This window comes from Elephantulus edwardii, unplaced genomic scaffold (assembly GCF_000299155.1).
Source record: "Elephantulus edwardii isolate Elephantulus edwardi_28Jun2011 unplaced genomic scaffold, EleEdw1.0 scaffold00030, whole genome shotgun sequence".
NCBI classification, from domain to species: Eukaryota; Metazoa; Chordata; class Mammalia; order Macroscelidea; family Macroscelididae; genus Elephantulus; species Elephantulus edwardii.
In genome coordinates, this window is record NW_006399780.1 from 13980842 (window position 1) to 13993003 (window position 12162).

The 12162-nt window shown below is 50.0% G+C and overlaps 1 protein-coding gene across 1 annotated transcript in view; it reads right to left on the minus strand.

The window, feature by feature from the left end:
• The window catches only part of LOC102875074, a 14902-nt gene that overhangs the window by 1765 nt on the left and 975 nt on the right, over positions 1-12162 (minus strand). The window contains exons 4-12 of the mRNA XM_006883966.1: positions 11826-12158; positions 11186-11575; positions 10075-10614; positions 9788-9973; positions 9479-9566; positions 2592-2828; positions 2264-2503; positions 2026-2101; positions 12-252 (exon numbers count right to left, since the gene is read on the minus strand). Of these exons, the coding sequence (XP_006884028.1) occupies positions 12-252; positions 2026-2101; positions 2264-2503; positions 2592-2828; positions 9479-9566; positions 9788-9973; positions 10075-10614; positions 11186-11575; positions 11826-12158 (2331 nt within the window). The remainder of the gene's footprint in view (positions 1-11; positions 253-2025; positions 2102-2263; positions 2504-2591; positions 2829-9478; positions 9567-9787; positions 9974-10074; positions 10615-11185; positions 11576-11825; positions 12159-12162) is intronic.

Genomic DNA, 12162 nt, shown 5'->3' on the forward strand with positions numbered 1-12162 from the left:
CGCCGCCTGGCCTGGGTCAGCAGCAGCAGCAGAAGCAGCAGCAGCAGCGCTCTGGCGAGGGGTGCTCGCTTCTCGGGGCGCACTCCGTGGCCGCCCCCTTCAAGGAGGGTCGTGGCTCCCCCCCAGCCCCGGCGCGCTCGGCTCGCTCCAACGGGACTTGCCGGGTGGGGAGGGGGCCTGCGCTGGGTCCACTCTTCCTCGGTGCCCTCCTGCTCCCGCTCCTCCTTTCTGCCCACAGGACGAGCGTGGACTCTGCCCCGGGCGCAGGGGGCTCAGTTCACCTGTTAAGTGAAGGTTGCACTGGAGACAACAAAGAAAGAAGCGGTCCTTTCTTCCTTAACAAAATGATATACGATCGGCCACCGGCCCCGCTCCTTCCCTTGCCCGCTCTGGTAGCTCCTCAGGAACACATTTCACTTGTTTTTCCCTTAGAGTAGTAAAACTTTTTCCTTCCTTGAAGGCGTGGTAAAGGTGGCTGCTCGCGTGTGCGGAGAGGGGAGGCTGGCTCCTGGTCTCCCCCTCTGGTCCTCGCGTTTCAAGTTTTGTTTTGTCCTAGGAAAACTTCTTGCGATGAGACATTTCTCTTAAGTTGCTATTGCCGGAGCTCTTGGATGCCTCTGAAACAAGAGTCCTTTTTCATTCTCCTCGCAACAGTCACAGTCTGATGCGACATCTTTCCTTTTGGGCAGAAATTAGGAAACAAATATAACACGGAAAAAAAATTGAACAGGAAAAAAAATGATGTTGAAGTGCTCTGTTACCTTGTTGCTGACGGTTGGGTTTGGTGTTTTATTTTTTTCCCAGCAGTTGTCTGGAGGAGGAGGAAGAAGAGTACATTGGTGGAGGTGGAGGTGTGTGTGTGCATATAGGGGATCCTTGGTACACAATCAACTCCAGTGGGCAAGTTGCACGGCGGGCGGAGTGCACGGGCGGCGGCGGTGCAGGCGCTGGCCGTGCTGGAGAGGAGTTGTAGCGGGAGCTCAGCTCGGCGCCCTCTTTCGCGCTCTCTCCTCTCTCACTTTCCCTCTCCCTCCCTCTTCCTCTCACCCTCTCTCTTCCTCTCTCCCTCTCTCCGATCTGACAGTTCGCTCTCTGTCCCTCCCTCTCTGAGCAGGGACTGTCGAATGTTTACCCTCCGCTGAGAGCGCGCACCCACCACCACACTTTCCCAAATACAAGGAAGTCGAGCACAAGGGCCCCCGCTGATTGGCTACCCGCTGCGTGATTGGCAGGCTCGGAATGACTGGTTCAGGACGCGCAGCCCCCCTTCCGGCCGTTCCGATTGGTTGCTTTTTAATTTAGGCAAAGCGTCGTAGAAGCTGGAAATCTGTCGCCCCCCCCAACCTCCCCCTCGCCACTGTCCCCTCCCTCCCCCTCCCCCGCCGCCCCGCCGCCACATCTTAACTCTTAGTGTCCGGCCGAGACGTTGGCGTTCCCTCCGCGGCTCAGGCCGTTCGCTTTAGGTCTGGGAGGGAGAAGAAAAGAGAGAAAATGGAGGGAGGGATGAAGGGGCGGGGGTGAAGAAGAGCGAGAAAGAAAATAAAGTGGGGGGGAAATCGTGGAAAAAAATAGCATCCTACCCACTCCGACGAAGACTGCGTGCTGCTGCGCCCCCTCCCCCCCCATGCCAGAGATTTGTAAAGCGCGCGGCGTGGATGCACCATTCACGTTAATACCTATAGACAGAGGTGTCCCAGTGGTTGCAAAGTTTCGTCTTCCCGTCACCAGCCGGCCCTCATCCCTGTTTCAGCGGGGGCAGGAATGGGGGGCTTGCATCGCCAAGAGCTGGGGTGGTAGCGGCGCTCCTGGGAAACCCACCACCGCAACTTTCCGCGGTCGCTGCGCGCCGGCGGCAGTCCCCTTTGTTTAAGTTCTCAGATGCCATCATCTGGGAAACCTGCAGCCCCGGAGCTGCGCGGGGCCCGCGCGTGCCAGCCGGACCGCTCCCAGTCGCCCTCGCCTTTCCACCCCTGCTCGCCCTCGCCCTCCCTCCCTCCCTTTCTCCTCTGGGATGGATGCAAGTACCGTGCGTGCCCTTGCGAGTTTGGAGGGTGCCTGTCTGCGGAGCCACACGAGCTATTTGCAAAGCAATCTGCCCGACCTGTCCCCGGTAGATACATTGTAAGTGCGTGTGACCCAAATGGCTTTAGGAATCCCTGTTCCATCAGGAATCGGGCCAAAGAACCGCGGTCTGCTAGCCGCGCCCTCCACTGCTCCGCTGCTTGCAGTGTGTGTGTGTGTGTGTGTGTGTCTCTGCGCGCACATTTCAATTTCACGATGGTGATTATTGGTGGGGTTTTGCTTGCTATTCTTAGCTCGGAGGGTGCATTTTTTCCTTTCTTTTCAGTCTCGTAAGGGTTTGCGCGGTGGTTGGGGCTGGCGGCGACTGACGCTTTCTTAGCCCCGGCCCAGCTGAAAGAGTTAAGGGGGACGGGAGGGGGAGTGCTCCGGGTAGGCGGGAGAAGAGGGGACGCGGCCAAGCGGAAACGCAGCACAGAGGAACCTCATCGAACCAAGAAAAAAGAGAAAGTGGCAACGAAAACAAGGGCAAATTGAGCCCTCCTCGGGGATTTCCAATGAACTAACCCAACTCGGACATTCAATAAATACGTCGTTCCTAATGAGTGTGCGTGTGCGTGCACCCCGCACCCCCAGCTGCAGGCGCGCGGTTTCGGCGATCGCCGCCCCCAGCCAGTGCTTGCAGCCGGCGGTCCCGAGCCCCAGAGGCGCTCGGCGCCCATCCGTGCCCTGTACGTAGACGGCGAGCAGCCTGTGGGTTCCGATTAAAACGGGAGCGGCCTGCCCTTCTCTCCGGGTGAATGACTCTTCTGCGGAGCAGTTAGGTGAACTCAGTTTCTGAGCTCTTCAGCCTAGCCGCCGCTCTGCAGCCTTTGCAAGATCTGAAGATTAACAGTAGATGCGCCGATTTTATGGAGGATTTTGTCCAGCTCCTGTTAGGGTGAAAGATACCGTCGTAGGTAGTTTTGCTCAAAACCATCATTGCTTAGACATAGATCGGAAAAAGCAAGGGTAACCAAACCCCAAACAGAATGAATTTTGCCCCCTGCCTCCCCCAAAGGGTCCTTTTTATATTTATGCATGCATATATGTGTATGTGTGTGTGTGTGCGTGTGTGTGTGTGTGTGTGTGTGTGTGTGTATGGAACACAGATTTCATTGAATAAATCTGAGATCTCCAGGTGCAGACGTTTGAATACTCGGTGCCAACACCCCGTGTTTTCCTTTCCTGCCGATTTTGCTTGGATCCGGCTCAAAAACCGAGAGAGTCTCGTGGTTTTGTTTACACTGAATGGGGAGGATAGGAACAGAGCCATGGGGCCGCCTTTCATTAATATACAGTGAGGATTTTGTCTAAATTACTGCTATGAATTTCACAGTACACGCTTTCAAAAGCAGTCTCAGGTGGCCTGATGAAACGTGATAGCGCCTCTGCAAACAGATCCACTTTCTTTCTTTTCAAGGAGGGTGTGTGCCCGCGTCAGGGAAGCCCCCCAAAACGCTGTGCTCCTCGATAACAGAAATATACTTATGTTCTGAGGTCTCTCCCCGTCCCCCCTTCCTCCATTTAGTTTTCTAGTGGCTCCCCAGCTTCCCCCCCAGCCCCACCCCATCCGCCCCCTCCCTTTGCAGAGTGTGATTGTTTTGTCTGGAAAAAAAAAATCCAAAGTATATAACAAGGGGAGAACAGTTAGTGCTGATTTTCATTTGCATACATTTTCATATATTTTGGTGAAAATAATAGACTAGTGGAGAGCTGGGCTTAGAGGAGTCGGTGTAAAGGGAAGGCATAGGAAGCATCGGTTCTGGGGAGTTGAGAATATGCCTCCCCCCCTCCCCAGTCACCTTATTTAAGACCAAAAATAAAACATCTCCTCTAATTTTAAAATCTAATCCTGGAAGTTTGCTGGGTAAGTGTTTTTAATTTTCTTTCCCGCTTTCTCTTTCCCTCCCTTGCCTTTCGGGTGTATTTACTTACGTTCTTGTAGGTTTGGGAGACTATTTTCATTGCTTGGGACAAGAGAGGGTTCACAGAGCAACTGTTTGAAGGGGAGAAAGGAAAGAGTGTGTGTGATGGGGGGGAGAGTTGCTGGGGGGGAACCCCCAAACTCAACCCAACCCAACCCAACCCTGCTAAAATATTACATAAAAAGATGGACTCATTCCAGAGCTGCACACAACAAAGCAATTCTTTGGTGGTGGCACTTCACTTTGGGGAGGAGGTGTTGGGGGAAGTGTTTTATAATTGTTGATCGTAAAAGAGAAGAAAGAAAAACACAGAAGTGATTATAAAGCACGTAGGATTAGAAGTATTTCTTGTGTTGGATTCCCCCCACCCCCAAGAGAATAAGGACTAGTGGGGATAAAAACTCTTTTTTTTTTAATCCAGTGGTGGTGGAGTGGAGTGTGCAGACTCGCCTGGGGTTGGGGTGAAGGCACTCCTGCTGGGAGCAGGAGGAAGGAGTGTGTGTGTGGAGGGGGGCTTGGCAAGGATAGGGCAGAGAGGTGGAGAAGAAGGAAGGAGGGAAGAAGAAGAAGAAGCAGGAAGTCAGTAGACCCCTGGTTAAAGCTGTGTCTAGGGCGCTGGCAGCAGCAGCCTCCAGCTCAGGTACTGAAAGTCCAGCAGAAAGAGGCTGATCAATCAAAACTAACCAGGACATCTCTGCAGTTTATTCTCAAAACAGTGTTGGCATTAAAAACTAGATTTTACTTCGTTTTGTTTATTTTTGGTGGTGGTGTTTTTGGTTGTTTTTTTTTTTGACAGCTACGTTGGTTCCCTTTGCTGTTGTCTCAGGATTTTGTCAAATTCGAGGTTGCGGTTGCTTGCTTCTTGTTTTTTAAGTGCAGTTAATTGAATAACTATGGGTAGAAAAAATTAGCTAGGCCATGACCAGGCAGCCAGGCCCGTGAGTGCCTTACCTTAGTAAAATAGGCTGGGAAGGATTCTTTAAGCTACTCGATTTTGTCCTTTTAAAAGGAGCAACGTCTGGGATGATGGGGTGTGGGGGGTATCAAATGGCTGGAATTGTATTGCACTCCTGTGCATAGAACACCTTGCAATTTAGAATTGGTAGCTTCTTTGGAAACAGTTGATGTTAAATCAATGAAATGGTTTATAAGGGAGGAAGATGTTTCAGTTGGGGAGGGGGTAAGAATTGCTAGTTTTCCACTCCTTGTTTGCGTGCTTGGCAGCGTTGCTTTTGACTGGGGTTAACTCTGTGTGCTCCATTGGACCAGATGCCATATAGAGCTGCTCCCTGAAGATCATTTGTTTCCTTGATGGGGAACATTTCTGAGCAGAGCATATTGGTTGCCATAGAGAAAGAAATAAAAGGAAGAACACTAGTCACATTAAGCTATATGTTTGTGCACTGGGCTTTAGATAAAAGGACCTTGGTTCAGCCAAAGAGAATGAGCCAAACTAGAGATTTCTAGTGCCACTAAAACTAGCTTTATTTTGTTTTGGACTTTTACAGTTGAAACATATAAGCTAATTTTATTGGTTGTTGTTAATTTTATATGACACGGTTTACTGAACAAAATAAACTTTGGAAGTGCTCAGGAGTAGCACTAGTGACTTGTCAGCAGGGGGCGCACTGACTCGCCTTAGTGGGCAGTGAGTAAAACGTAGTTTCAAAAGCAAATCTGCTTCTCTAAACTTGCCAAAGGAACAAATACCCCTACCTTTCTATGCATATTCACAGTGAGTAGAGACTCCACTGCAAATTACAAGGTCTAAAAATTTCAAGACACTGACCCCTTCATCCCCCACCCCTCTAAATCTGTGAAATGGTCCAGAAAGAAATATAGTTTGAGAAGTGTTCATGTATTTCTCAGTGAAGTATGTGTGGGGCCAGAAAATAAAATTGGGCTGTGGGAATACCATTTTAAAAATTATTGTTAAGGATATTTAAGATGCTACAGTTCAACTTGTATTTTGTCTAAGTGTGAGAAAGTCGAAACAAAATGTATTCTAAGGTATTCTATGATTAATCATGAATGTTCTTCCACCTGATAAATACATAGACTGCTTAAAGAAAACTCAAGTGTCTGGAGTTTTTGTCAAGGCTTCCGGGATCTATTTAAAATAATTTGATATTTAATGACTGTGTTTAATTCCTGAAAGGTCTATGATTTTAAGAAAGACTTAAAATGTATCCTTGGAAAGTTTAATAGAGAAAATACAAAATAGCCAACTGTTAGATGTTCCTGTAGACTTGGAACTTTAAAATTCCCTATTAACCCGTTTGAAGAAAGTTTTAACAGAGCATACAATGAAAACTGAATTGATTGTGGTGTGAAGGTTGAAAGAGATAGGTGGAAAACTTCCTGACACAGTGAAGGGCAAATCCTGACCAGTTCTGAGGAATTAGTCAGTTTGTCACTAACAATTTTCCCAAGGAGATTTAGAGAGCGTGACTAAGAAAGGGAAGCCATGAGTGACTGAAGTAAGGAGCTGGCTTCCACGGTTCAGTAGTGACCGCACCTGTGAATGTGTCACAGCGCCTGTGAGGAAGGGCCATTCACGTGAGCGCTCTAAGGGTGCTCTGGGAGAAGGGCACAGACACACTGGACTCCAAGTCAGCCACGTTCCAGCCACAAGAAGTTTCCCTGTGCAACTAACTTTAAAAGTAAAGGTTTGGATTTAATGGAAATTTCCTTTAGGAGATTTAGGTGATTATGAAAAAATAGAAGCAATGTAGACACTCTGAAAAAAACATTTTCACGACATGGTTTCCATCCAGGAGCTCTCACATTTACAATCAGGAACTATACCATCAATTTTGCTAATAAAACCAAGCTGAGAATTAATGAATCTGTGTAATTTGAGGCCAAAGATTGCTTCCCCCATCCCAAAGCTTTGGATATTTTAGACAAAAGACTTTTGGGGCAGATCCATACAAACTGGACCAATGACTCAAAACCTTTGCTTACTTTCCATGCCTTGCTTAGGCTGCTAAATGGATTTAAAAATTAGTAGAGAAAAAGAAAACTTTTCTATTTAGCAAAGAGGTTTTTTTTGTTTTTTTGAAAAAGTAGTAATTATACACATCACTTATGGAATTTATGGAATCTATGGTTGTTAAGTATCCCAGCTACTACTCAGGTTTTTTTTTTGCAAATGGACTTAAAAAATAGCACACCCAAAAACAAAGAAAGAAAGAAAAATTTTGCCCTCCTAATACATATAGCCCTAGGTTCCTTCAAGTAAAATAAATAGAACATAAGAATTTTGAGTAAAGCAACAAGTTAATTAGAGAACTGATATTTTATAGAGACTGTTTTAGCATTCTGTAATGATTTGGGGGGGGGGTGGAAACGATCAAGCTGGGTATGAATTAAGATCCAAAGTGCTGGGCAAAGCCAGAGACTTTTAATTGTTGGGGATTGTGAAATTGCTTTTGCCAAATGAGAAAACAAAGGACATTACCTGGGTCAAATGTACAATGCACAAACAAAGTGGGTATTTACTCATTTGCTTCCGTTTGAGAATGATAAGGTGCTCTGATACTGCTGCAGAGTGGAAGCAGAGTTGTTTGAGATTAGCATTTACAAATTAAAATGTTAAGCATACTTACAATCCCCACAGTATGTTGTACGCTCAGAGAGAAGACTCTTTTTAACAGTAGCTTTTGGGTGGAGACAGAATTTGTCATCTTGGCAGTGGATGAGTTGGCTCACAATTTTGCTAAGTTTTTTTGGCATTCTGGTAGATTTTCCCCCTTCACCCCTTGTTTGTTTCACTTTGATAACTGATTTATCTAATCTGTAGTAAAAGCATAAGAACTTAATTTTCTTACAAGGGTTTGAAGGAGTAACTATAAATTCAAAGATACTATGATTTCTCACCCTCAACTAAGAAACTTTCATTCTCAGGCTTAGAGGGGCAGCTTCAAACTACAGGGCATCTTAGATTGTGGAATCTAAATTAAGAAGGCAAGACAAATTGGTAATCAAGGGTATGCTTTTGAAACAACCTGTTTGCAATATTGTGTCCACATTAGCTCAATTCTTAGAGAAGCAGTAGCTGGCACAATGTGATGGACTGTGCACAAGGCCAGGTAGCACAGAGCCTAGTTGCTTGAACTAAGTGATGATGGTTATTGTTATTCATTAACAAAAACATTTGAGCGTGTTCTAGCTAGAAAAATACTCCAAGGTCATTTGTGTCTGTATGTCTGTGTTTGTGTGTGTCAGAAAAACCTAGAAATATTAACAGCTCTAAAGAGAGGATTGACTAAAGTTTTTGAACTTGTGATTCTCACGTTAAACTCTTCTCTCCCGTGGGGATATTCACGACCCCAAGGTTGTTTGTATATTGTAGTGTCCCACTGTCCTTTTTCTGGGGTGGAACAGGTAGTCTTGTGGTGAGTAAGAGAGTAATTGTCACACACACACACACACACACACACACCCCAACAACAAAAACTAAGCAAATACAACCCCCAACAACCAAACTATAACTACAATGCTCGTACTTGGGCAACTCTGGTTGGTGGTTTTTTTTTTTAATTTTTTTATTTATTAGATTTTTTGACATTTGAACTCAGCGATTGTCTGAGGAGCTGGGTGCAGACTGCAGTGTGTCAGGCTAAGACTGTTTTGTTTTGCATTTTCCCCATTTTCTTGCGGTGTTTTCTCTCGTCTGCCCAGACGCACCCACTTCAACTGTCTTGGGCCATCCCAGGACCCCATCCTGGACCAGTCAAGATCTAGAAAACAGTGTTTTCTGAAGAGTGTGACTGTTCCCTTTTCCAAGGTATCAGGTGCATTCATTTCATACTGGAAACCTCAAAACTGCGTGGGGTGAGCACAGAATTTCAGCGTTAAGATACCTGGCAAAGAGATTTTGCCGTTAAGAATGAAGTGAATTTGCCCATTGTAGTTTTTGTGCACCTCGAATTTATTAGTCTCAAATTAGAGGACTGTTATTACGTGGAATGCTCTCCCCGCCCCCACATTCTAATAGCGCCTGGCGACTCCATAAAGCTCAGCAGAGGACTCCAGGTTCATAGTGACATTCGATAGACGTTCAATCTTAATTTAGTATTCTATCGGAGTACAAAAAGTCTCCTGAAATTAAGGCCTGCATTTTCCACATGGCGTGATTAAAGGGGGGGAAAAAAAAATCACATCGCAAAACCAAACAAGTTCACTTAGAAAAATACTACTAGAGAATCTTAAATGAGAAAATACCATGGTTTTACTGCAGGAGTCCGGCTTCTGATTCCTTTCTAGGGTTGGAAAGTCACGTTAGTACTTTACACAGACAGGCTAACTAAATGTGGGACATCTCGCCTTCCCCCTTTTTAGTCCTTCGTGCATATCAAAAGCTGCTTATCCTGAATCCTGGATTTGTAGGCCCCAAAGCCAAGCTCCGCTACCTTAGACCATGTTCGAATGGCGTTTTATTTTATTTAGAACACAGTCGCATACTAAAATGAAAAGGATCCCGTTACTCCCTTTCACCTGGACCTTGGCCCTGTGAGGGCTCTCAGTTATCTGAACACCTAGAGCGACCTTCAGAAGTCGAATTAGTGATCCTGCCTTTATGGAAAAGGAAAAAAGGGGGGGTGGGTGGGCTACTGGAGAAGGGTTAGGTAAAAGGAGTAAGGTGGAGTATAATGGAGAGAGGCAGAAGACTGGAGAAAGGGGGGGGGGGACAAGAGACGACGCTGTTGGGTGGTTGGAGAGAAACGCTGAGTCACCCTAACAGGTCATTGGGTAAACAGGAGCGAAATGCTGCAAAACCCGGGTGCACATCGCACCCCCATCTTCCGGGCCCTCCTTCCCTCCGGGCGGTGGGAGCCCTGGCTGGCAGCTCGGCGCAGCCCGCCGCCCGGCCGCCTTTGTCCGCAGCCCCCCGCGCGGCCGCGAGCTCCCGCGGCGGGCTTTGTTCCGGCGGAGGAGGGCAGGACCCCCGCGCAGGTCGCCGCGTCCCCGCCCTCCCCGAGCTGGGGAAGGTGGGAACAAGGACGGGCCGGCAGGGACGCGGATGCCGGGAGCGTCCGAGGGCGCCTGTGCGTCTTTGCTTTCATTCCTTCTGTCCTTTTGCTAATTGAGCTGTTCTCCCCTCCGGGTGGGGACGGAACTCCGAGGGCGGGGGCGCGCGGGCAGCCGGAGCCAAGCGCCTGGCACTGGGCTGGCAGCAGGGCCCGGACGCGGCTCCCCGTCCTCGCGTCTGCGGATTTGTATTGTCTGTCTGTCTGTGGAAAGCCGTTGAGCTGGGTCCCCCGTTCCAGGTTTCTGGGCCGAGGTTTGGCAGCTGCGGGGCGCTCGTGGTCGGAGCCGCGTTTGCTCCAGTGATCCACTCTGGAGGCGCTTCAGGGGCCGCGGGGGGCGCTGCGGACGCGCTCGCCCCTCGGCCCCGCGCCCCAGGTGTGGGGGCGACGTGGGCAGCGCGCAGACTGTCACCGCGGAGGCCTGTGGCAGGGGACAAAGAGGCAGACCCCCTGCGCAACAGAAGCAGCAGTGGGCGGCCAGGCACACAGGCACAGACACGCGCACCCCGGCTCGGCTCTCCTCCCCGGAGCATCCCCGAGTGCGCACAGCCTGGCAGGCCCGCATCCCAGCCCAGGGCCCTAGGCTCTGCGTTCTGGAAAGTTCTCCCGGTACTGAGCCCGCTGCCCCCCTCTCGCCATTGCATTTAACCAGCAGAGTGTGAACGTGTGTCACCCTTTCCCCACGCCACCCCCGCACCCCCAAAGGTGTGGGCAGATTGCAAGAGTTGCTGCTCTGTTATTGTTTGTCAAACAGGCCCCTTCTCTTGGGAGAGGGGCGAGGGGCATGTGGCGAATCCCGGGCCAGGATTACATTAATCAAAGCATTATTTCCCCAGAGAAGCGGAGCACAAATGAGAGTAAATCCTAATAAAATTGGATCGCGGAGAAATGGAACGCTTTAAGTAATCTCTGCTGCCTGATAAAATCTCCCATTTATAAATGTGAGGTGTTTTTTTTTTTTTAAATTCTGCACACCTTTAGCCTGGCTGATGCGCCCAGGTCAGGTGAGAGGGGGAGTTTGACTACATACAGAGCTCACATTAACTTCCGGAGTAGGAGAGAGATGTTGACCCCCCAGGTCTACTCTGAGGGCACTTTTTGGGCTCTGAGAACTCTCCCTAGGATATTTGGAGACTCTGGAGCGTGGAGGCTCCCTCCTCCCACCCTCGGTGCAGTGCGAGGACCTGAACTGTGTTCTTGGCGCACGTTCTCCCTCGCAAGGCAGCATAGGGGTGCTCCCTGCGGGGGTTCGGAGAACCCCAGGGAGCCCGGCAGGGGCGGCCGGCGCAGTGTCTGCAGCGATCCCTGGAATCTCTTCCTCCCGGAGCCCAGGGCTCCCTGTTCCGTGGAGCCCTTTCCTAGGCGGACTCTGATCCATCGGCCAGGGAAATGACATGCGTTTGGGGGAACTTCTGGGGAAGAAGGGGCCAAAGCTCGATTGCGTGGTGACACTTCTGGCACTTTCGAGCTATTCCCAGCCTCGAAGTAAGGTTTGCACTTCATCCGCCTTCTTCCCACAAGTGTTAGGAAACTTTCCGACGCCCTTGCGCGGTTCTGCAAGGAGAGGAAAGTCCCGCTCAACAACCTCCTAGTAATGATGAAGTCAAGCAAAGCCAGCCAGCCAGCCAAGAGGCAAACTGCCCCTGCATCCCCGGGGCCTCCAGCCGCAGACGATGAGAGAAAGCGGATTGCGACGCCACTGCAGTCCCTCGTTAGTGACAAGTGTAAAACCACCCCTTCCCCCCGCCTGGGGATGAGCACCAGCCTCAGGGCAGCCTAATTGCTTTCCCCGGCTCCGCCCGACCCTCGTCGCGAGGCGCGGAGGGAACCCAGCTGCTGCGCGGTCCGCCGCCGGCCCCTCCTCCGCGCTCGCGGCCTCCGGCGGCGGGGCCTGTGCGGGGCGGACTCGCGAGCGCCCCCTGGAGGTTAACAGTAGATGCGCCGATTTTATGGAGGATTTTGTCCAGCTCCTGTTAGGGTGAAAGTGGGGCAGGGCCGTGACCCACTGGTGCGCGTGGCTCAGCATATGGCCGCCGTTGCTGGCGGCCATGGCCCCCTGCATGAAGTCGCTCTGGACCATCTTGACGGAGGATGGGTCCCCCCGGTAGGCGCCCGAGGTGACGGCGGCGCTGCCTGGCTGC